General features: G+C 36.1%; 4 protein-coding genes across 4 annotated transcripts; 3 read left to right on the top strand and 1 right to left on the bottom strand.

Annotated features, from left to right (window-relative positions):
- Positions 1 to 381: 381 nt before the first annotated feature.
- Positions 382 to 2490, top strand: LOC105255930 (odorant receptor 4-like). The gene is made up of 6 exons (XM_025407073.1): positions 382 to 396; positions 731 to 1082; positions 1329 to 1559; positions 1749 to 1862; positions 1989 to 2144; positions 2332 to 2490. Exons 2-6 carry the CDS (start codon positions 753 to 755, stop codon positions 2380 to 2382), a joined length of 882 nt encoding a protein of 293 aa, XP_025262858.1. The 5' UTR covers positions 382 to 396; positions 731 to 752; the 3' UTR covers positions 2383 to 2490.
- An 845-nt stretch (positions 2491 to 3335) lies between these two features.
- LOC109610351 (odorant receptor 4-like) lies at positions 3336 to 6128 on the top strand. Its single transcript, XM_025407074.1, has 7 exons — positions 3336 to 3350; positions 3704 to 4049; positions 4296 to 4523; positions 4732 to 4845; positions 4967 to 5122; positions 5421 to 5582; positions 5758 to 6128. Exons 2-6 carry the CDS (start codon positions 3726 to 3728, stop codon positions 5469 to 5471), a joined length of 873 nt encoding a protein of 290 aa, XP_025262859.1. The 5' UTR covers positions 3336 to 3350; positions 3704 to 3725; the 3' UTR covers positions 5472 to 5582; positions 5758 to 6128.
- Positions 6129 to 6183: 55 nt separating this feature from the next.
- Positions 6184 to 9379, top strand: LOC105255931 (odorant receptor 13a-like). The gene is made up of 7 exons (XM_025407065.1): positions 6184 to 6215; positions 6334 to 6617; positions 7061 to 7409; positions 7932 to 8168; positions 8425 to 8538; positions 8633 to 8788; positions 9224 to 9379. The coding sequence occupies exons 2-7, from the start codon at positions 6361 to 6363 to the stop codon at positions 9269 to 9271; spliced, it is 1161 nt and encodes a 386-aa protein (XP_025262850.1). The 5' UTR covers positions 6184 to 6215; positions 6334 to 6360; the 3' UTR covers positions 9272 to 9379.
- A 13351-nt stretch (positions 9380 to 22730) lies between these two features.
- On the bottom strand, positions 22731 to 25390 carry LOC105255934. The gene is made up of 4 exons (XM_011265483.3): positions 25259 to 25390; positions 24601 to 24800; positions 23446 to 23589; positions 22731 to 23320 (listed from the first exon to the last, which is right to left on the bottom strand). Exons 1-4 carry the CDS (start codon positions 25263 to 25265, stop codon positions 23234 to 23236), a joined length of 438 nt encoding a protein of 145 aa, XP_011263785.1. The 5' UTR covers positions 25266 to 25390; the 3' UTR covers positions 22731 to 23233.
- Positions 25391 to 25627: the final 237 nt, after the last annotated feature.

The following is a 25627-nucleotide window of genomic DNA, read 5'->3' as shown; positions in this document are numbered from 1 at the left end:
TAAATATATTTAGGCGAAATTATATTTCTTTTTTTTCCGCGTATTTTTTCTAGTGTATTCATACCTTAGTGTATTCGTTTGCACACATATATACTTTATATACTTTATATGGAAGAGAACGGAGGAAAAATACGAAGTTATGGCAAATAAAAGCACTATTAATCGTGCGGCAAAATTTGTGCTCACCTTCCTCGGTATCTGGCCAGATATATCCTGCGTTATGTTCTATAGAATATTTTGGACTGCTACACTGTTAACATTGCTATTTTACCATTATCTATATTTCTTGACACATTACCATTCTAACGACGTGTTCGACTTAATGGACTGTTTCAGTAGCTTTTTAGGATATTTGAAAATAATAATTTATTTCATCTTCTTTTGGGTGAATCAACGGTAAGTTCGATATAGTTAATAAAATAAATAACATGCAAAAGTATAATAGAATCATTATATTATTTTGCATCTAAAAATAATTTGGTTATTTTATTTCATGTATATTGTATATGTATTTATATTTTGTGAAATTATCTACTTAAATTGCACATATGTGTGAATTCGTAACGCTCATTAAATTTAAAAATGACTTACTCTATCTATTGTAACATTTTTCATGTGCTCTTTTTTTTTCTTACAAATACTGTTGTTCTCAAATTTAAAACAAAGTTAGTAAACTTAGATTTTTTTAAGATAATCATTAAAATTGTAACGTATGTGCAATCATGCATAGAATATTCGACGAAATTGTAACAATGATGGCAGAAGATTGGAATGATTGCACTAAAGGTGATATTGAAATGCACGAGACAGTAAACAAGGCGAAGATGTCGAATCGTATCACCAACGCAATCATAACGCTTCATACAGTTGGCCCGATCATATATAGCTTGAGCATTATTCTACGAGTAGCTAGCGTTGACATCACCGATCATACGGTTGAATTACCCCACATTTACAAAATGGAAATTCCTTTCAACATAAATACGCAATCCACGTATAAAATAGTGTTAATCGTGGAATTGATACATCTCGTCATGTGTAGTTGGGCTTTGGGTATATTAAACGCTCTACTGCTAATCTTGGTGAGTTACAAAAATATTTACAATTAATAAATTGCACACACATATAACGCACACATTTCAACATTGTAATAATTCTAATAAAATTCTAATAGAAAATCAATAAATATCAATAGACTAGTATATCGATATTATAACTATCGATTCTGCGCAATTAAAGAAATTTATTATTAATTGTTATATATTGTTTTTTCGACTTACTTCTTGAATAGTCTTTATTTTGTGGACAATAGTCTTCTTTCTTTTTAGATTTTACACGCAGGTGGTCAATTAAATATTCTGCATTATTGGTTAGCAAAGTTAATATTGAAAGAGAATAAACGTAAATCTATCGCCATTATAATAAAAAAAATTATTCGGAAACATCAGAAAATTATTTACTTTGCAAAAAATGTTGAGAATTTGTACACATTTATTGCGTTTATGCAATTTGTATCAAACATCATAATGATTTGCATAATAGGATTTTTAATCGTAATAGTAAGTAAAATAAAACAGATATATATTAAATATTGTATAATTAGAGATATTTTTACTTATTTTGTAAAATTGTCACATATTTAATTTTATTGTTTGCACTGTATATTTATCTTATTGAGTTTCTTATCTTTGTTGCGCCAATGGAAACAACTTGAATCATTTGTCGTATGACTTGTTTCAATATTGCAGGCACTCGGTAATTCTAACGCTACGGAAAAGATAGTAAGAATGATTCCGTATTATAGCGTAACGAATCTTGAAGCGTTTATGTTCTGCTATGCTGGGGAATATCTGATTAACAAGGTTAGCGATAATTATGACAATAATTATGACTTAATAAATAATTTTATAATTATCATGATCATGATCAATATTCAAGAAAATTTTAATAAATATATATGTAAAATCTCTACATTATATTTTTATCAGAGCAAAGCAATAGGATTAGTTGCGTACAATATCGCCTGGTACGAATTGGAGCCAAAATATAGTCGTAGTCTGTTATTCGTAATGTTAAGAGCGCAGAAACATTTGACGCTTACAGTTGGAAAAATAACAAATCTCTCGTTACAATGCTTCGCAGGCGTAAGATTTCCATATATTATAAGTACAAGTTAAAAGTTTGAGATCCGTACATTATCTTTCTTTCATTTTATATATATATATATATATATATATATATATATGTATGTGTGTGTGTGTATATATTTTCTAAATTTACTTATTAATACTATATAAAACTCAAAACTTTTTTATGCATACATTGTTACAGATAATGAATTCTGCAGGCTCATATTTATCAGTGTTATTGGCAATGCAATAAATGCCATATTCATCTCAGAAATTTTTAACATGCTTATATGTGTGTGTATATATATATCCAATAAATCGTTAGAAATATAGATGCGCACATATGCTCCAAGAAAGTATAAGCAAGAAAAATTTTAATTAGTATAATTTTTGAAAAATAATATATCTATATATCTCCTCTCAAAAAATATTACCACTATATAACGCATCCCCAATTTCCCCATTTCTACGATTCTTTAGGCGACTCTCTCTTCTTTCTCGACCAATTCTTAAAAAAACTTCGTTTTTCTTCAGATCATTGTGCGTGATTTTTAACGGACTATAAGCCATGTCGACCTCTGTCCTGTAAGATCATGCATCTTTAATAGAAATTGTGCACAGTACGGCGGAAGAACAGCCTCTCAATTTCCCTTCCACCCACAAAATCGGCAATCGCGTTTACAATGCGCACTGCACCTTCACCATACGATAAAAATATTTAATGAGCAATTTCTATTGATCGTTCGTTCAGGGATGCATTCAATTGCCTTTCGTAATCCCAGTCTTTCGTGCACGCAGATATTTCGTGATACGTCGGACTTTCATTCGAAATACATTTAGACAAAATTATCTTTCAAATATTTTTCTATCTTTTCCGCTATTTTTTAAGTATATTCATATATTTGGTATACTCGCTTGTATATATTTGATGTACACAGACGAAAGCAACGAAAAATACGAAGTTATGACGCATAGAAGCACTATTAATCATATGACAAAATTTGCGCTTATCTTATTCGGTATTTGGCCAGATACACCGTACGTTATATTCTTCAGAATATTTTGGACTGTCACAGTAGCAATCGTTCTACTTTGCCATTATCTGTATTTTTTGACACATTACCATTCTGATGATGTGTTCGACTTGATGGATTGTTTCAGTAGTTTTCTAGGATTTTTTAAATTAATGCTTAAATTTATTTTCTTTTGGTTAAATCAGCGGTAAGTAATTTGATATAAATTAATAAAATAATAACAATACGCAAAAATATATTATAATAAGTATATTATTTTGTGTCTAACAATAATTTCGTTATTTTATTTCATATATATACATATATATATAATTGTTTGCATTTTACTTAAGTGTAAACTATCTGCTTGAATTATGCATAAAGTCGTAATGTTCATTAAATTTAGAAAAATTGTATTCCATCTATTGACATATTCGTCACATGCTCTCTTTCTTGTTCGCATTTATTGTTGTGCTCAATTTTGAGACAAGATAGTAAAATACAATTTTTAAATGTACGATGTGTGCTCATTAAATTTGCCACGTATGTGCGATCGCATAGAATATTCGACGAAATTTTAACGATGATGGCAGAAGATTGGAACGACTGTGCCAAGAGTGATATTGAGATGAACGAGGCTGTAATCAAAGCGAAGATATCGAATCGTATCGCCAATGCGGTCATGACTCTTCATACAGTTGTCCCGCTCTTATACGGCGTGGGCGTTATTCTGGCCAACGTCGATGCCACCGATCGTACGATCGAACTACCCCACATTTACAAAGTGGAAGTTCCTTTCATCATAAACACGCAATGCACGTATAAAATCGTGTTAATCGTGGAATTGATACATCTCGTCATGTGTAGTTGGGCTTTGGGTATACTAAACGCTCTACTGCTAATCTTGGTGAGTTACAAAAGTATTTGCAATTAATAAATGCACACACATATATAACACACACATTTCTACACTGTAATAATTCTAATAAAATTCTAATAAATAGAAAATCAATAGACATGACTAGTATATAGATATTATAACTATTGATTCTGCGCATTTAAAGAAATTTATCATTAATTGTTATATATTGTTTTGTCGACTTACTTCTTGAATAGTCTTTATTTTGTGGACGATAGTCTTCTTTCTTTTTAGATTCTACACGCAGGTGGCCAATTAAATATTCTGCATTATTGGTTAACAAAGTTAATATTGAAAGAGAAACATAAATCTATCGCTATTATAATGGAGAAAATTATTCAAAAACATCAGAAAATCATTTATTTCGCGAAGAATGTTGAGAGTCTATACACGTTTATTGCATTCATGCAATTCGTATCAAACACCGTGATGATTTGCCTAATAGGATTTTTAGTCATAACAGTGAGTAAAATAAAACAGATATAATAAAGACTATAAGTTATAAGTAGAAATAATTATTTATTCTGTGGAATTAATTGTCACATGACTAATTGCGCTTGACATATTGTTTACATCATGTGTTTGCTTATTGAATTTCTTATGTCTTATTGCGCTGATAGAAACAACTTATGCTCTGAATCATTTGCTGTATAACGTTTCGATATTGCAGGCGCTAGGGACTGCCAACGCAACAGAAAAGATAGTACGAACGATTCCGTATTATAGCGTAACGAATATTGAAGCGTTCATATTCTGTTATGCTGGAGAATATCTAATCAATAAGGTTAGCAATAATTATGACGATCTTGATCAATAGTTCTATGATTGTCATGATTATAATAAAATTTAAGAAAATTGTAATAAATATACGTATATATATAAAATATTTACATTATATTTTTCAGAGCAGAGCTGTAGCATTAGCTGCATATAATATCGCCTGGTACGAATTAGAGCCTAAATACAGTCGTATTTTGTTATTCATAATATTGAGAGCGCAGAAACATTTGAAGCTTACTGTTGGGAAGATGATGGATCTTTCGCTACAATGCTTCGCAAGTGTAAGATTTCCACATATTATACGAGATAAAAGTTTAAGGTCCCTGCCTTTACATGGCATTTATTATATATATATATATATATATATATATATATATATATATATTATATACTAAATTTATATTTACTTATTTGTTTCATCCTTCATTACATAGTTTGTTTAAAACATATTCTCGCAACAATATTTTAAATGTTTAAATATGTTATCTCCTTTGTATACTAATATATATATATATATATTAGCGATAATATATGAAGCTCAGAAGTATATTCAATTCTTTGATACATATATTGTTATAGATCATGAATTCTGCAGGATCATATTTGTCGGTGTTATTGGCAATGCAATAAATGCCACACTCATCTCGGCGATTGTCAACATTGACACTTTCATATATATTCATTATATGAGAGATATAAACGCATGCTCCAAATATACTACCATATACACTCCAAGAAAGTGTAAGGAAAAAAATTTTAATCAATAATAATATAATTTATAAAATAATATCTATAGTATATATCTTCTCTCTCGAAAAAGATTACCACGATATAAAGCTTTCTCGATTTCCACGAATCTTTAGGCGACTCTCCCTTCCTTCTCGACCCTTGAAAAGACTTCTTCATTTTTCTTCAGATCATTGCGCATGATTTCCGATGGACATAAGCCATCGCCGACCTCCGTCCTGCGAGATCGTACATTTTTAATGGAAATTGTGCGCGATACGGTGGAAGAACGGCCTTTCGATTTCCTTTCCATCCACAAAATCAGCAATCGTCCTGACAACATGCGTTACAACTTCAACGTACAATGAAAATATTTAATGAGCTGCCCCCTGCCTTGTCCGACAGTGTCGACGATGGTAGGGCGGCCCTCAGCAAGTGACTCTCGGTATCTGTCAGTTTATCTGCAGCGTCTACAGGTGCGCGTCTCATATCCGTATAGATCTGTTCTATGACCGTATCCAAGACTCCTATGTTTCTTTCGTGCCTCGATCAAGTTCCGAATATTGTGTTAATTTTATTGACCTAACTTCCTTTAGCTGGTGATACACTTCTTATGGCTTTATATTTTCGCTGATTAATTCATTTTCAGTGAGTCGATTTACGATATTAATGTGACAATATACAAATGTTCTCTCTTTTCCTTCAACGAACGGATACATATAATTCATCTTTACTTTAATTCCGTATCGTTCAATCATGTCGTAAGGTGTTCGCGTCACCAGTCGAGAATTTGATGATGTCTGCGAATACAATTACCCGCTCGATCGAGATCGGACTTCGTATCGTCGGTATCTGGCCGGGTGCTACTTACGTAATCGCGAGTCGATTTTTCTGGACCACGACGATGCTACTCGCGCAGATCTTTCAATACCGTCACGTAGTGTTGCATTGTAACTCCGAAGATCTTGAACAGTTGATGGACGGCCTGAGCGCGACGCTGTCGTACAGTTTATTATTTGTCAAGTTGATTATTTTCTGGACGAAACAACGGTACGTCGTTGCTATTCGACGTATCTTGATGACAAATGTCATGCAAATCGAACGAACGTTAGCACGAAGCAACTCGCACGCACTCGTCATCGTCAAAGCATTAAAAATTTAGCAATATTTCTCCCTGTTCCTCCTGATAAAAACACTTCACGCGAGTACAATCATTCATTTCAACAATGATAAGTGTATTTTTGTTCTTATTCAAGAATTCTTTCTTATTTCACATATCAAGGATTTATTAATGTGTTTCAATATTACCATTTTTCTTATATCATACATTATTATTATCATACCGAAGAATCAACGTGACTCCGATATCTATGCTCACATCTCTGACCCATCCCCTCTTCATCATTCCAAGCGAAAAAATAATTTCCTAGTTAGAATCCTCGAAGGGGAATGACTTTGCTCTCGCGACGCTCCACGAAACTGATTCTCTCTAGAATATTCAACAACGTGTTAGCGAGGATTGCGACAGACTGGAAGGAGTGCGGGAATGCGGAAGATTGCGGCAACGCCTGGTGCAACATGAGCAACGTGGCCGGTCTGTCTCATCGCTTCTCCAATCTGATCATCGGCTTGCACTCGGTGGCCGTGATGGTCTACGGTATAGGCGTCGTCGTCCTGCGTAGCGACAACGACGTCAACGATCGTGAGCTTTTCCTCAAGATGGAGTTACCCTTCGAGAGCGACCTATCGCCGGTCTACGAGCTCGTCATGACCACGCAGTTTCTTCATCAGATAACGACTGCCACCGTGATCGGCGTGCTCAGCGCGTTGCTCGTTACGCTGGTAAGTTAAGCCTCGGAACCCCCGAGGGCTTTCATTCCCTCCCTCTTTCTCCATCTCTCTCTCTCTCTCTTTCTCTCTTCCCTTCCCTTCTCTCCCCGGGATATTTTCAAGTTTCCGACTGAGATTACCTTGAGAAACGCACCCCGAGGGGTGGCTCGATCCGCATTTTCGCGATGATTAGAATTGTTCGTGGCAAGTTTTGATCTATTTAGAAAACGTCGGAGAAAAAAAGTTATATGGAAGATTTATTCCAAGCTCTCTATACTACTGATTTTCAAGAATTATTTGAAGCAAAGTTTATCAGATCTTTTATTCGACCGATATTAATGTCGCGCATGTTAATTATTATATTCTTCATTGTAATATCTATTAATAAGTATTCGTTCTGGTTTACAAAATTCTGAGTATATCGATAAATTTTGAAAATTTGTTAATAAAATTATTTTTTCTATCAAGAATTTTAAGATGCTTTTAATTTTCAAAACTATCACATATATGAAGACAACGAGATCAAATTCCTAGGTGTTACATGCAGGCGGTCAGATAGACATTTTACGTGAAAGATTATTAGCAATTTTACCGAAGAGTCAGAAAGAGAAAGCGGCTATATCCATGGTCACAATAGGCTCATTGATCCGGAGGCATCAAAACATTATTGTTTTTACCGAGCAAATCGAAGACTTGTACTCGTACATCGCTCTGGCACAGTTCATATCGAACACCCTCGTTATTTGCTGCTTGGGTTTTATCATCGTGAATGTAAGTAACTTTAATAACTTTAATAACTTTCACTGCACAAAGTAACACAGATCAATAATCGAGTTCGCTTCGATGACATGGATATCGAATATACACATATGTGTCATTGGATATATGTGTATTAAGTTTACAATTTATAAACGGCGTTGTAAATTTTAAGCATTCAGCAACTCATAAATATGATATCTTTTCGACACAAATTAATGCAATAAAATAAATCTGGTCGTGTACATTGGTACAATTTTCAAAATTATAGTCGATTGGCGAGCATGAAGGTTCCTCTATGCTCGTGAGATCCCTTTTGTTTTATGTCGTCATCAATTTAGAAGCATTCATCTTCTGCTTCGCCGGTGAATACTTAAGCATTAAGGTGGGCAATCGCGATTTATAATTTTATTTTTTATTAATTATTTTAATCCTCTCCACTCTTCTTCTGCATTCCGCTTTTTCACTTCGATTTCTAGAGCAAGATGATCGGCGATGCGGCATACGAATCTTTGTGGTACAACTTGTCTCCAAACGAGAATCGAATCCTACTGTTCCTGATAATGAGATCGCAAAAGCAATTAACAATCACGGTCGGCAAATTCATGAATCTCTCTTTGCAACAGTTTGCAAACGTAAGCATTATCATTGATCGTATTAATGTGAGATACATTAAATTTTTGCACGTTACACATTACGTTTATATATATACACATGTAGCACACACACATATATATATATATATATATATATATATATATATAATACTTTATCTTAAATTATTTTTTAAACGATCTATAAATTCCCTATAAAAAAAATTCAAGATTGAAATCTAATTATAATTTTACCGTATATGTAAAGCGTATACATATCCCGATATATATTTCGTATTTGCGTATATTTTGTTTTTCAATGTTTCTCGCGTTTTTTACAATAAACTCAAGAATTGTAAATAGAGAAAAATTCGGGCCTGAATTTCGTGTCTCGAATTGTAGAGAACGTCGGAAGTGAACTTTAATGCGCAACTGCAAAATGAAATTTATGCACTCTAGCAATGTTGTTTGCCGTAGATTATTAAATCATCGGCGTCATACGTTTCCGTGCTTCATGCGGTGTAACGAGGACATAACCGTCAGTATTGACGTATAATGATATATCGCCGACGTTAACGTATCGCTGCAAAAGTTGCTGACGTAAGAGTTGCGAAGATTATTCTATTTTTAATAAAAGCCAATTATCAACTGAGAAGAAAATTACTCGCTTGGTTATTTTCCTCCTCGGAAATATCGCGATATTATTTACGCAAACCTTGTTAAACGCGCGTGCGAGTTTACCGTCGAGACTACGCTGTTGCTCCTTGAACGGAGAGAAAAATATTTTTCTCATAAGGCTGAAGGCTCGTCGTGGGCTTTCATCCCCCTGAAAGAAGTTTGGAATGTCGTTCCGCGCTAAATTGCGGAAGTTGCCTCGACACAGCGAAGGGTGGTTCTCTCCCCTTTATACTCGTACCCGACTGCCGTATACACATATCCCACTCTGCGATATCGCACGATCGTGCCAGATGGCCGATGAACAGATCGCAGGGCAGCGATCGCCGACAAAATTATACCGGGATTACTTAACGCTATTTGGTGCATATAATCAGAATGCTTTCACGTAGCAACTTACCCTGAAGGGACTGTTTTATTAGAGGCTGTGTCTGTGTGCGCAAGAGTTGCAGTAATCTTATCGTCCCTTGCGACCGCTCAATTTGCAAACTTAGAGTTAACGCTCCGTTAACGGATGAACTGAGTTTATACGTGTTATGTCTGGCAGAAATATACATCTCGTCGTGTTGAGGTAATGTATATTGTAGGTATAGGTGTATAGAGTAGTAAGTAGCGCAATTTTCTGTTCTTTCTGTTCTTTTCATATACAATTTCCAGTCCGTCGGGAAAACCTGATGTAAATTTTCCAAAACAAAGTTCTTTAACTTTTATATACTCCATTATACTTGAAATTGTATTTTTATTGAAATATAAAATATAACATACAACCGGTTATATTCTCATGTATGTATTTTCGCAAATTTTATTCAAAAGTTGCACTTTTAAATTAACTTTTTATATTAATATAACTTATGTTTAAAAACATTTTAAAAAGATAAAATATATTTTTACAGAAACTTGCTTCGCGAATTTATTTCGCGTAGATAAATGTAGTTGCGATCTCCAAATCCAAACTTTTATTCCCAGTGATACTATAATCGCTGTAGAAATATCGGCTTTCTAAACTTTGAAAATTTATATCTCGACAATGTAAATCATGAATTTTCGCTTACGTCGAATTCCGAATAGCGGCGATGTCATCTCATTTTACTAAGTACAAAATTATCGGCGTCGCGACATCGGTGTCGCCGTAAATTCCTTCTCAAGTTTCTCATCGCAGCATCACGAGAATCTTTGATTTTCCATTCATAGCCACGTCAGCATCAACGCTCTTACATAAATTTATTAACGTACTTTTATGCACGTGACAGTTTACCAAACGAGAATACTGATATCGAAAAAATCTGTTAATATTTATATAAGTATAATATTTTAAAATTATAAAATTTTATAATATTTTAAAAGATTATGCACTTAAAAACACAACAGATACGCGTTCTGAAAAAAAAATAATGAATTAGATCTCCATGGTGTATTTCATATTTGTTTCATCGCTGTGCATCTATCAGAGTTTTTTAACGTATTTTTCAATCTTTTACAGCAATTTTATAAAAAGTGGATCTATTCGTAAATACATTTGTTTCTCTATACAGGTATGGCATATTTTTTTACTATATAAACCGTACAATTTATAGTATTATATATTCTAGAAATACTTAAAAAATTACGCAAATAATTTTCTATGCATTTTTTATAATAAATATTTTCATACATATACATATATGTACATATTATATATAAATTCTAATATTTGTTTAATTTCATAAAAAAGAGTCGCTTAATGCTCATCAAATGTCATATCATGTAATCACGACTCGAGATCAAAATTAATCCTACCGGAACAAGTATCTTCCTCAAATTCAATCGCGTGACGAGGTAATTTGACAAGGTCAAAGAGGATCACTCTCTGACGATTATATTTCTTTCCGAGTCTCCAGTAGATGGAGATTTCACGCGTGAGTTGGCGCAGATAATAAACGGACCGATCATTTTCAACTTTTTGACGTTTAGAAGCGGCACGATTTTCCGGGATGAAAGCTGCATCAGTGACGGCAGGAACGGCGACGGTGGTGGCGGTGGCGATGGTGGCGGTGGCGATGGTGGCGGCGGCGGCGACGACTTCCCCGGGCCGAGCGAATTGGTCTCCATGGAAACCATCCCGAAGCCAATCCGGGGTGCATTCGTACGTACATTTACCCTTGTCGTGGCGCGTCTGCAACCCTCGCTTCTCTCCCCCTCGCGCCGCCCGTCGTCCCTATAAATCCGCACCCTCTCTCGCTCTCGTTTCCCGCAGAGCTCTCTCCACTCTCTCTGATTCTTTTCTCTCTCTTTGTCTCTCGGTTCAAGTTGTTCTTTTATCCGAAATTCCTCACTGTCTTCCTCGTTTTTCGCCAATTTTATTTATTCTCTATCCACTTCTTGTCTTACCTGCGCATGATCTTGTTCCGCTCTTTCATTTATTCCGTCGCGTCCGAGTAATTTTCTGTCACCCAATTTTAAGAGTAAAATGTCTCGATCTCCGTTTAACATTGTTGTTGATATTTTTATTCCGGAGAAAATCCACGAATAGAAGTAATATAATAAAAGATTAGATTTTTGTCTATAATATAATATATGCGCTAATTTTAAAGTTTTCACACCAAAATATTACTTTTCGTTGAAATTACAATGTATCATTTTTATTGAGGAGAAAGAATTGCATTTCAATTCCGAAGCGTGCGTTTTTGAGAAACAATTTAAACATTCCGTACAATAGAAAACTTTCAGTGAGTCTTTTCATTCCTTTTATAGCGACGTTTTCGCATTGTAGAAGAACACACAAGATATTAGAAACTTTATCTTGTGGAACAGAATGCTCGAATGCGTCTCTCATGTACTTCCTCTCTTTTCTTCTTAAAAAAATGTAACCTTTTGTGTTAAAATTGTTACGTTAAGTTGTTATCCTGCTATTTAAGAATTCTCTTTTTTATAATACCTACCATTAGTCATTATTTCTTTTGCACTACTTTCAATTTCTAAATGTCCGATTCTTCAACTACCTCTTTTATTTTTAACTATATTTGATCTTTTTTATTTTCGCGTATATCGTTGCTACACGCTGTTTATATTCCACTTATGAACATGAATTACTAGATTCATAAAGCTACGATATGGCGTGTCGATCGTTATGTAACTCTACAAATACAATATTATTATTTCCCATTACTCCTGCTCCAAATACTCAGCAGCCCGATAATGCCGTAAGGAACATATTTTGTTAACTACGCCATAATACTATATTCAAGTCTGAATTACATGACACAAGACGAATTACATGACACATTACATTCTCATTAAGAATAAACTTCATTTAGAAGCTGCTATATATTATTATAATACAATAAAAATCTTATTAAGATATATAATTTAAATTCATTATATCAAAGTATTAAAGTTTTTGGAGTAAAAATAAAATTTCATTAAAATCGATAAAATAATGTATGATAAATGAAACACCCTTGGCAAATTATTTTTACTGTATCGTAAGAAATCTTAAAGAATGTCACGTGATTGCAATTTTTGACAAAATATAAAAACAATCATCGTAGGAATATTTTCATATAAGTGTTTTTTTTAAATATTCTTTCGAGTTCTGATTGTTATTGAGCTATTTGGATCTTGTTTCATATAATATTCCAAAGAATGTTTCAGAGATTGTTCATTTATCTCAAATTTGTTTTTTTATCATAATTTTACATGTATGTACAAGTCTGTTTAGTAAATTAGCAATTTTTTAATTTTTGCATCAAAAACACTAAACAGGATTTAAATTTACACCTCAATGAAAATGCATAACATAATATCACGATAATAATGATAATAAATACAGCAATTTCCGAGTTTTATCTGCGAGAGAAAGATTGCTTTAATATAGACGACAGCATCTCGATTCTGGAATACAAAGCTTTGTTCGCAAGAGACGTCTCGAAAGTCGAATTTCGCTCCGCGACACGTCGACTTCTTTGTTCCCCCGTAAAAAACGGACGAAGCAATAGACATGCATAGATGTGAAAGAATTATGAGAAAGTACATAATCCATCGTTCGATAATCCTTGAAAAAAACTCGACTTCTTTGTTGAAAGCTTAAGGATCGGCCACTTTGTCGTCGTGACATAAATACACGTCTCTCTAATTTATCGAGTCGCCTGGGGAAGCGGCGATTACAAAGGAATTTTTATTCAATCCTGTAAATATAATTAAGCTTATAGAGATTTAACGTAACGCACGAAGTAATTACAAAAATTGAATCTCTTTTCCTCAAAAGCACAAAAATCAACAATGGAATGAATAATGATTGTCTTACTATTACTTTTAAAACATTCATTTTAAAACGCCCATTGTCCTATATTTCTGAGTTAATTAATATTATAATACCTGTTTTTCTCATTCGTAATGTCTGAAAAAATTCCTACGGGCAATTAAAAAAGAACACAACAACTATTTCTCTTTCATAGTTCATATAATATAATTACATTTATCTAAACGGATACGATGAAAAAATAAGATTATAATTCACGCTTCATCCTCCCTAGTTATTATTCGTAATTATCAAGACGCGATCATTTCCATTTACTCTACCTGCTATTTTTTTATCTTTAACGCAGCAATCGATAGAATTAAAATTCATACGGAGCATTATCTGACTTCTATTAACATGTTTTAACGCTACCTGGAGTGTAGCGTTTTTTCATCGGAGATCCAACCCCAACTCGACCTATAAAAAAAATTCTCTTCCCCTTCATCTGCGCACGATACAATTAACGTATATAATTTAGATGCATGCATTATAGACGCATATTCGAAATGCGAGGCGACCACGCAATCTAAACAGGGTATTCCATTATGTTTCATAGAGAGGCGGCGAGCTCATACGATGGACGATACCATCGATCTCTATCGCGCGCACCAACCTAAAGCCTGAGCGCGAGATCGTGAGAACGAGCCTTTGGCTCGCGTCAAGCTTGGAGATTCGTGTACAAGGGATTCGTATACATTTCTCTCGCGTAGCCCTCACAATTATACACAAGTGTGCGCAAACAAGAGAGCCTACCTTCAAAGACTACCCCCTTGTCCTCGCACTCATTATATACGTAGAGATCTTTCGCAAGTCTACTTTCCCATCTCTCTTTCTCTCTATTTCTTTCTTTTTCTCATGGCCTCTTCTACCCTTTTCAATGCCGGCTTTCTTTTCCCACATCGTGGAAAACGGATGGCTCGTTTCGTGCTCGCGAGCCACTCATGGGTGCTTTATGAGAAGGCTTCCATGAAGAAAGTTCAACTCTGGAACGCCGAGATGAAACATGTTTTAAGAGTAACATCAGTGTTGTTTAATATACAATACAATATTGTTATACATCCGAGAAAGCTGTGGATAGGACAAAATGCTATATATTTATGAATATTTTGAAATGATGACTCGTAATAGCACACGTCAATGTATAAATGAAAATCGTCATGCGCATTGAAGTCTACGCTAAAGTTATCAACGTCAATTTTACGCCGTAAACTACATGAAACTACGTCAAAAATACAGATCCATGGTTTCAATTGAACTTTCAAATCACATCCGCTTTTCGTATGAGCTGTTTGAAAATTCATCCACCGACTCCGTTAGATTCGACACGCGGAGTTACATCTTCCGTAATTCCGAAACAATTTAAATTCAAATTGCCGCCGTGAATCCGACCATTGCCAGTGGACGCGACATTGTTTCATAACGCAGATTAAAATAGCCAGCGCATTCATGTGTTTGCAAACATCCCGCTTCCGTCGAGCGTTTTTAAAATATCATATCGCTTTTCGCAATAACGCGACGAAAAGTTTAAAACAGACTCGAGAGAACGCAGACATATTATAACGCTGATACAATTTTTTTCCGCAACAAACATTTCGCGTACAAAAGAAAGAGAGAGAGGGAGTGCAATTCTTTCGCGGACGCACCTTTGAAATTATCCACAACGAGAAATGTTCACGTTTACGTAACATTTTTACAGATAAGCATCGGAGAGAAATAAAAACTCTGCTGATGACACGATTTTACCTTGATGAGCGACATTAATAACTATTACATAACGATTATTCAAAATGGAAGCATCTAATTTATTGTGTGAAGAGAATATTACGCCAAAAGGTATCTCTCATATCGGTGTTACATAATCGCGTTCCGCTTCCGTGAAAATTATTGATATAGATAACGAAAATAATGCAGTTTTCTTATCAAATAAAAATATGATTCCAGCTAACGAGCGGTGACTTCACGTCGAGATTACCGTCGAATTAGTTTCACTATGTTTCTCGCAAATGTTGTCACGTTGAATTCTACGCAAACACCAGATACGATCGAGTTTATCTGCCTTAGTTTGCCTCAAAGCGAGTCACCTTCTAAGGTCAATCGCTTGACTGAACCTCGCCAATTTCGGCGCGAATAATTTACATTCGAAGCGCTTATTAAAGCGCGAGCACCGGCTGAAAGAGACTCTCGTCTCCGCGATAACAAGACTTGGACATTCCCCGCTCGCTCCAGCAGCCACCAACCGTGGACGGTTAGTGGTAGTTAATTAAGGATCCGCTCCCGTCCTCCTCCATCTCTACCTTTCATCTCGTCGCTCCACTACACGCTCGCGCGCATAGACTCGCGGCTCCTCCACAATCTCTCCTTTCGAAATATTCGGTACAGCTGTCGCGCGATCGAGATCAAAGAGTAACAGAGAACGAAGGTCGAGGCTCCTCGCAAATTTTAATAAGCACTTGCGCAAAACGAGCAGGTCTCTGTCGGTTTTCGTAATTATTCAATTAAACGTTCGAAGATCCTGACGTCTAGCAAAGAGATTATATCGAAAAGATAAGAGAATTTTATCGTACAAAAAGTTGAGTATTTGCTATAACATTAATATTCCAAAATTATATGAGAGAAAGAGATTGAAATTCGCGAAAGAATTCGGAAGTGATTTATCATTAATGGAATATTTCGCTGAAGCTTGGATTAGCCTAGTCTTTTTTCTCACACAATATTACATAATTCAATAATTAAATCTGTCGTTAATTTTTTCGCCTATATTATAATATTAATTAACTATGTTGTTTGTATTTTTTCAATTTATTTTCTCCATTATTGCGTCCACTAAATTAACTCGATATTTCTCTTCTTTTCAACGCGAGTTATATGTATTTCTTAATAAATCGTTCGCATCGCGACTTTGGGGGTGAAATTTTATCTCGACGATACAGACAATCTTCTATCTCGCTTGCGCGTATAATAGCAGGAGGGGAGGGTGGTGAAGAGCTCTTATATCCCTTATGCATTCATAAACACTGCCTGCAAGCAAACAAGTAAGACGAATTCTCATCCCCTCGGCCACAAATGGGGGGCCCGTTTACACCGAAAAAGATGGGCGGAGCAACATATGCGGGCTTCCTTCTTTGTTCTCTTGCACTCTTATCGATTAGCTTCCATGTGACGGATACGCACACCACCACCCACACAACCGACGTCAGTGTGCGTTCGTGCGTGTATTCTATATATGCGTGTGAAACGCACAACACGCACGAGATCGGGGGTCTCTCGCATACACATCTGGCAGTTTCCAATGATAGCGTTTGCCGAACCGTGAGTATCGTCTCGATATTCCTTTTCAACCTCTCGTACGGGAATGTAGAGTCAAAATTACGAATAGGTATTCATTTGCACGTGACGGTAAAAATCATACGGTATTCCGCATTCGTTTACATCATCACGTATCGTGTTACGATCGCGCTATTTCTAAAGAACTTGAAAAAAACCCGAAATTCTACGCTTGTCGGCAACATCCAATAATTTTAGTCACAGTCTAACGGACCATGCGTCACGTTTCAATTTTAGTTTCAAAACTATGGGCGAATTGATTGAACTTCAACAACACTATTATTAATGGAAACGAACGCAATCCAGCAGCAAGATTATTCATATTAGATGAAATAAAATCGTCGTAAAATCATATTATGATTGTTTTTTATTTCGCCTAGAATTTAAAAACGATAATTTATAGCTGATGATACATGTAATCCACTATTTATATGGGGTTTAATTCTTTAAATTCATCGACCGATAACGCGCTCCAGGGAAATAGGTCGACTGTGCCGCGGTTTCCATGTATTTTCTGGTGAAGCACCAACAAAACGGGAGTGGAAGTAGGAGAGGAACACAGCCTCTGGAGGTCTTAACTTTTAATTTTTTAAACGTACCCGTGGACGCGCCTCGAGAGAGCCAGATGCGCGGAGGCCGTAAAAGCGCTTGGCAGTTGCCTTCTGATGGTCGGTACAATTTGTGTGCACGACCGCGTCGCGTATAGAAAATATACAAGCGGTTACAAAAAAAAAAGACTGCGGCAGGCGACGCTTTTCAGCTCAAGTGTTCACTTCTGACATGAATAAAACAATATTTCAAATGAAGTAATACATTTATATCGCACGTATATTTTATATCGTGCAAAACAATCAATCAAAATTTCTCCTAGGAATAGATATCGACGTGCATTTTTGTTCGAATAAGGTAACATATTTGTTTTGTCATTTTTCAATCAATTAGCGTTTGATTTATCGCGAATTAATCGCCGCGAATCACTCAACTTTCCCCTCTTCGGCTTCTCTTCCTTGTTCCACTAGCATTGGCTGCAGTAATGTTATAATAGTTTCTACTTCTACATCTGCTCTGTTCAGTGCCTCATATTGAATAGCATATCCATGATATAAAAAAAACGCGAGCTCTTTGTAAATCCGGTTTTTGTTATTGCACGGCTGGTACGGAGCTTTTTTTTTTATGAAACCGCCCATGCGCTGCGAACGCAAAAATAGTCGCTGCGACCATTGTTGCATCCCTTATGTCGCGTGTATCGTCCCCCTGCCTCGTGTTCGCGCCCTCTCTATTCGCTCTTGGTCATGCTAATTTGTGTACGGCTCCTCCTACGAGATCGAAATGCGAGAATACGCTGAGGGCGATTTAGTGGATTTTGTCGCTGGCATATATTTGCATAAAGTTGTACATATAATACTATTATTATATACGTTACTCATCAACTACATTTGTGTCATGTATGTACATCAAATTTCAAGCAGCATTTATGAAAGAAGTCTAAAGAATTTTATTACAGTAATTTGTTTAATAAAATCGCTAATACTTTTTCGTCTTTTCTTCGATCAATTAATAAACGTGATTGGCATCCCAAAAAATTTTTTCTACTTTACTTATACAATCGCATACTTATCGTTGCTTCTCTTTGCTTTAAATAAATGACCAGAAAGGCGAATCGCGACTGTAATCTTGCGTGCAGTCGTTTGTTTCGTATTGCTTTATAATTCCGAGTCGCTCATAGGGGGTTGAAAGGAAAAACCGTCGTCGCGAGCAATCGAAACCTTAGCACACTTCTTATTATTGTTATGAGGCCATTACGTGGCTGGGGGGCCCAACGCAACACGCGTGCACGCGTGCAGCCTCTAATGGCAGATGGCGATGGGCCCGCGTGCGACGCAGCTGCAACTACAAACAGGGAAAAGCAGCACGAGCGGGAAGAGAGAGAGAGAGAGGGGAGGGAGAGGGAGAGAAAGGGGGAACTCGCGGAATCGGTGCAAGGACCACCCAACCCCCGTAACCGACGCAGAAGCCTCCCTTCGCCCCGTATTCTGCCCCTTTCCTCAGCGTTCGAAATGCTAACCTGTTGGTACAGCTGTCAAGTTGGTAATTATTGCTTTTGAGAAAGGAGAGCAATAATCGAGAGCGAATCTAAGTTGTTCATTGGGCGCGAATATGTTAAACATGCGAAAACGAGCTGTCGTTTGCCTAGGTGGTTCGATAAGGCTATAAATAAGGGATGCATGTTCTGTATTTTTCGTTTAATTTATAAAGTAATTAGTATCGGTAGTGCCATGTAACTATATTAACTGGGGAACGATGAAACGCGCTTCTAGAGCTAATCATTAATCAAGATTTTTCGAAGAGATGATTTTATCTATTCAAAGGAATACAAAATATATGCGTGAATTCAAAATGATTAAATTTAAATCGATAATTTAATCTATCGCGCTTTTATTTCAAACTACTTTTCGTATGCAATCTTTAAATATATTATTTTTAAATATTATATTTATTCTGTACAAAAATATATTATCTTTAAATATTATACATCAATTTATTTTGTGTATTTGTTGATGAAATTGTAAAAAATGAAAGAAATTGTTCTCTCTTGCGTTCTATATTTTATAAAAAGACTGAATCAGAGATTATTGATTTTCCGCACAATAAATGAAGTGTATTGCTGATTGTAATGATAAAATAAGAAACAAAATATGTTTTTTAAATAAATTCGTAAGCACTCGTCAGGAATTATGGGCATTCGAAAAAACATCAAAATTAAGAGAGAATTTCTTTAATTTCTCCATCCAATAAAATAACGCTTTATTATTTATATTGTTATTTATGTGTTGCGAACAAGTTGCAATTGCGGAATGATATGATGCATATCGTTCGTTTAGGCTTGTGCATTTGATGGATCTGAAAAGTACGAAACAGCAGCTGCAACGCTCTCTCAAGCAGCGGGGAGAACAGCTGTTCTCTCTCTCTCTCTCATCGCTCTCGGACTTGAATCTCCGATTCTGGTTCTAGTTGCCATATCGGACGCCATATGGGTATATTCAATCGGGAATCCGACTGTTTCCAGAAAGCAGATTCATCTAAATAAAATAATTGCATTTGCAACTATGCATTCGATGCATAAAGATCAACGTAAATGAGTTATGTCAAATGTATGCAATAAAGCTTTACTTTATATTAGCCATTAAAAATCTGATTTTTCGAGACGACCGATTTATGAAAATTAAATATATAATGGTGTGATTTATTTTTGTCATATAATAGATTAATAAGTCATGTTTGCTCCAATTTAATTCAAGTTAGAAAAAATATCGTAAATTTTAAAAATGTTTTAAATTTATATGTCGCACAAATACATGCGAGAAAAATATTTAAAAAAAACAATATGACAAGTTTTGCATTTTTATAACGAATATTTTCTTGTTATCATGTAACGATCGATACGAAATAATTTGATATAAATCGCAATAAGCGCGGATTTATCGAGTTGGTATATCGGACGCTAACAATGTTGTCTACGCCGCAGATACATGAGCAAAAAAGGAAAAGGAAAAAAAGATACCCGCGAAAGAAGCTTCGATGAAAATTGCAGATGAACGTGAAAACGTGATCGGAGAGTCAAGTCTTTCATTTTACATGCACAAACGCTTAGAGAGAAGAGAATGAGTGAATCTCCTCTCTCCCACCCGATATCACATAAATCACTCGATAACGTAAAAAAATAAACTTGGCGGTCTCTTTTTATCTCGTGAAGTGCAGGGGAGCACATTTTATTGATGTTTATAAAATCCGTATAGACATTCCGTAAAGTCCCCATCACACTCATAGTTAAATATGCGAGATTCAACGATTTCGATTTTTTGCGGGGAAAGAAGGTGGAGTCCAGTGATCATTATTGAGAGAAATACGTTCGCGGGATTTCGAGAAAAAAATAATAAATGAACGTTCCATATCATGCGTTTTATCGTTGGAAATTTTCTCCGACCGATATTCGCCCATATAATAACGTCGCTCCCCTTCCGTGCATCCTCCATCATCGATTACCGCGTAACGCGTATACTACGCAAGGATGATCACGCGCGTGTCGATCGACTCGATCAACCCCTCGAGAAGAGGGGCGGCGACGAGAGGGATGCTCTCTCGTCCCTCGGCCTAGGCGGCATTGTCCGCCGATTCTGGTCTCGTTGCCAGCTGTTGCCATTTTTTTTTCTTTTTGTCTCTCCTCGCGCGCTCGTGCTCGCCCCCGGGTCTCCTTTGTCGAACGTCATCCTCGTTCGTGCCAGTCGATCCAAGCCGAAATTAATCAAAAGGGGACGATCGGTCGCACGTGGGCAAGCCTCACTCCTCTCCCTCCTCTCCCTCTACATGTCCCCTATCCTCTGTTCACGTACATACGCGCTTTTCCTCGATCAAAATATTAAATAGTGCACCCCCCCTTGACGATTCCGCTCCGAGACCCGGAACAATAGAGGTGAGAGCAGAGGGGAGAGAACAGGGGGATGAAGACGCAGAAGGTGGAGATGGACGGCCACGTGCCAACCATGGGAATATAATGCCGCAACGGCCACGTGCCAACTACCTATCGGGTGTACCGGTGGAAAACGACCACTGGTTGCATCGCAGCAAAGCAGCTCATTTCTTCTAGGCTTATCCACCCCTCGTAATCGGCAATATTTATTTGCATACGGGATTTACTTTTCGAAAGATCGTTCCTTAGCCGAGGAGCATGAAAATTGAATCCCCGATGATGACAAAACAAAGAGCCACATTGTGTATACTTACGCGATTAAATTAACGTAACAAGGTAAAATTGAGTTGAGCGGCTTTATAATATTTATACGGGGTGTACGATGAAAACATCTCGCCGTTTTAATATTCTAATAAAAAGATTTATATTTTATTATAATAGAATAATAAATAAAATATTTCATATGCAAATAGCTATTTTTTATTATTTTAATATTAAGATGCAAATAATTTTCATCGGCGACAATTGCATATTATTTTTGCATCGTTAATACAATTTTCTTTTACATTAACACTTTTAATAAACTAAGTTTGAGCTGTCCTCTTATATTTTATTCTACATTTTATTCTATATTTTTTTATTCTATATTTTCTATATTTTATTTTATATTTTTTTATTCTATATTTTCTTATATTTTATTCTATAATTTCAATATAGCGTTGTAACAAATAATTTTTTTTTGTTATTTCTTTGGATTAGAATTTTTTTTTAATTTACTCTCTATCTTTTTGTTCAGTCAAGTTTTTATCATTAATATCTTATCTATAGATTAAATGAACGTTGACGGCTTATCTTTCCATTGAAAACAGAACGTAATTACATGCGTGAAAAATAACAAATGATCTCTTATAAAATTCGAAGAAATTCATGATATTTTTCTGATTCATACTTTTACATGGCAGTGGATCATTTGTCCACTTTAATTTTTCCAATTAAAATCGAAAAAATCGAGTAACGTGATAAATTGCGATTAGGCTATATATAACGCATCATAATTACGATCCAGATTACAAAAAAGAAATACGAGCAACGCTATTAGTCGCATAACGTTTTGTTATGTGCTTTTCTTCCGCATTAATTTAACGATGGATAAATTACTTTTCTCTCTGCATACTAATAGAAGTTAAACGAGGGTAGATAAGAACGCAATTCTCAGTCTCGTCTCAACTTTGCTAAAATTTTAATCTAACTTTAACTCACGATAGCCTCCATAAATTGACGCGACGATACGATTTAAGATACGCCACTCGCGCGATTGTTTATTATCTTGTCTCGAAAGGATATAAAATATTATTACATGCGTATTACACATACATATGTATAAATAAAAGAAAAAAAAATAACTGTATGGTCGTTTTTCAGCAAACGATCCAGAGGACACAGTGTAACACAGTGAATCATTTCATCCTTGTTTACAACCAACAAGGATGGAATGATACACTGTGTTTTCTGTGTCGCTTGCTGAAAAACGCTCTATATAATTGAATAGAATGTTTGAATAGAATGAAATTAAATTGAATAGAATGTTCCGCATCTGTCTTCTATTAATACAATATAAAACTTTGGAATCTCTTTATATAAAGGGATTTTCGCAATTAATAGATAATTCATTCTTTAATAATGATCCTAATAGTTTTAAGTGAAAGTACCTCGTCGTATTTGTAAACGCGATCGTAAATAAAATTTAACATTGTACCAAGACTTCGTATTCCCTGCACGGTATTTCCTTCCCATCAAACGGGATGTACATGACCCCGTGACTTCTCTGAACCTGCCAAACAGATGAAAGATGCTTGATTTTCACTCGCGTAAATAAATAACATTTTCGCTTCCGAATTAATAACGTCGACTCGGCAGATCGAGCAATCGTTCCGGTTCTTCGAACGGAGATCATACCTTTCCTACGCACGGTATACCGTTGTGAAAAGTACGGCCGACGTACAGCATCTCTCCGCTGGTGGTCCTCCCAGCTTCCACCGCGTGTTCCGGTACGTGACCGTGACCCGATCGAATCCAATTGAAATGGGCGGGCATCAGCACCTAAGATGCGAGTATATTTCGTATTATATTTCCTTGTAGACCACGCTGGATTCTTCGGCCAACGGAAGCCGACATACTTCGCGCTTCCCTCTTTCGACAATTCCAGTCGTGGCAAATAGATTAACCCGCGGGCGATCCGTGACCGTTTTTCGTACGTATGTATGTGGGTACGTGTAAACTGAACCAGAAGAAAGTGATTCCTCGGGTGAGCGCGATCGAGTGTGCGCTGTCACGGCAAACAGAGGGTTCGTCTAATGTCGAATCGAAGGGATATATAATACTTCGGCACCGCGTCGAATATCCCGCCGATCAATACCGAGCGATATCCCATGTTGTATCCTCCAAGTTATCCTTGCTATTTTGATGAAAGACAACGTTTCGTTCCGCTATCGTAATAGCCGTTGTCAATCGACGAAATAAAATTATCCGCATCGATTCGTTCATACGCAACATGTCCCAGATCCACTACGAATTTTCGTCGAATGACGGAAGATATAAAGGATAAAACATAAAACAGACAAAGAAAGAGAGAGAGAGAGAAAAGAAGAATTTTATCGGAGTAATAAAAGCATGTTCGATCATTTCTGGGATATCGCTGAGCAAATATCCGCGAATAACATACGTCATACATTCATAATCTTATCTCCATCGAAACGAAATTCGCCGAGGATCTAGAGATAGCGGCGGATGTTACGTGAGATTTTGCACGAGCTCTTTAATTCGCTTATTAACAAGCAAAGGGGAACGGTAGGTTATGAAACCGACACTGCCCACTGAAAAGATAGAAAGGAACCGTGCGTTACACAATCGCAAATTCGATTAAAATTACCGCGACTGTCGAAATAACGTACATGATTACATGCATATTCGGCTCGTTTCGCGTAATTACGATAGAAACTCGCGTGCCGATGACATCTGGCCCTGGAATTCTCGCAAAATTCGATGTTTAATTTAATCAATTAAGGAACAGTTGATCGAATCTCGCGGTTTATCTCGCGACGGATCGTATACCTCGAAGTCGTGTTTCGTGTACTCGGCACCTCCGTAGGATACATAGGCAACGCCATGATCCGGTTTTACTTTCGCCGGTAGCATATCACCCTGATGCATGGCACGCCCTACGACGAGATTCATGCCGTCCATATCCCTGCCGATGGAGATCAACATGCGAGAATCGGCGTAGGGCGCCGGCCATCTCGTCCATTTGTAACCTGCGACAGATATCGTCGAATAACCGTCTGCTTCCACGAAATCGCACGGTCAAGATATCGAAATTTCAATCGATGATTTATCGGAGCGCTTATCAAATCACTTATCGATAAACTGCACTTTCCTCATATACTTCTTTTAATAATGAGAAAGTAACAAAGAGATGTAGAGGGAGAAAGCTACAAAAAATTATTATATATAATTTTTTTTAAAACAGCAAATTAACAAATATTCGAGAAATTATCACACTTAGATAATTATTATATAATGCATATTTATATAATTTCAGCAAGTAATATATCGTGATGTGATAGATTGATATGGTTTTTCCTCTTTTTTTTTTAACTTTCTTAATGGTACTCTATAATCGAAATAAAATAAACCTACGTGACTCAATCGCTATACTTTCACCTGCTTATTTCTAAATCTCAATTTTACGCTATTCAATGTCATTGCTTACCAGGCATTGTTATTTCTTAAACGAAGTTCGCTGCCACGATATCACGCTACAATGAATAACTATTAAATGGCACGAGACAGTTTGCGTGTCGACACGTTTAACCGAGAGTTATCACTGAACGCGCTGATACTTTGGGCGTAAACGAGCTCGGGCCGCAATCCCACTATTTGACATCTTATCAATCTTATCGCCGCGGAAACGCATGTAGAGTATGTGGCACGCAAGAGGCCGTGTTCCATCATATGGGCCACACTTTACAGTTCATTTATCATAACACGCGATATGATTCTATACTAATAATGTCACCATTACTGTAATTTTCATTTCCTTTCAATTTCAAAGTTGCATGGCAAATAGAAAAATCAAACA

The sequence above is a fragment of the Camponotus floridanus genome, unplaced genomic scaffold (genome assembly GCF_003227725.1).
Source record: "Camponotus floridanus strain SB8 unplaced genomic scaffold, Cflo_v7.5 scaffold16, whole genome shotgun sequence".
NCBI lineage: Eukaryota > Metazoa > Arthropoda > Insecta > Hymenoptera > Formicidae > Camponotus > Camponotus floridanus.
The sequence above is the reverse complement of the archived record's forward strand: the minus strand, read 5'-3'. Positions and strand labels throughout refer to the sequence as shown.

Coding starts and splice junctions, on each gene's coding strand:
- LOC105255930 (XM_025407073.1), top strand. CDS start 753: ATGATGGCAGAAGATTGGAATGATTGCACTAAAGGTGATATTGAAATG. Junction 1,083..1,328: donor ACGCTCTACTGCTAATCTTG/GTGAGTTACAAA, acceptor CTTTCTTTTTAG/ATTTTACACGCAGGTGGTCA. Junction 1,560..1,748: donor TAGGATTTTTAATCGTAATA/GTAAGTAAAATA, acceptor TCAATATTGCAG/GCACTCGGTAATTCTAACGC.
- LOC109610351 (XM_025407074.1), top strand. CDS start 3,726: ATGATGGCAGAAGATTGGAACGACTGTGCCAAGAGTGATATTGAGATG. Junction 4,524..4,731: donor TAGGATTTTTAGTCATAACA/GTGAGTAAAATA, acceptor TCGATATTGCAG/GCGCTAGGGACTGCCAACGC. Junction 4,846..4,966: donor GAGAATATCTAATCAATAAG/GTTAGCAATAAT, acceptor TATATTTTTCAG/AGCAGAGCTGTAGCATTAGC.
- LOC105255931 (XM_025407065.1), top strand. CDS start 6,361: ATGATGTCTGCGAATACAATTACCCGCTCGATCGAGATCGGACTTCGT. Junction 8,539..8,632: donor GTGAATACTTAAGCATTAAG/GTGGGCAATCGC, acceptor TTCGATTTCTAG/AGCAAGATGATCGGCGATGC. Junction 8,789..9,223: donor CTTTGCAACAGTTTGCAAAC/GTAAGCATTATC, acceptor TGTTTGCCGTAG/ATTATTAAATCATCGGCGTC.
- LOC105255934 (XM_011265483.3), bottom strand. Junction 23,590..24,600: donor ACACGAAACACGACTTCGAG/GTATACGATCCG, acceptor CTCGCATCTTAG/GTGCTGATGCCCGCCCATTT. Junction 23,321..23,445: donor GTATACCGTGCGTAGGAAAG/GTATGATCTCCG, acceptor TCTGTTTGGCAG/GTTCAGAGAAGTCACGGGGT.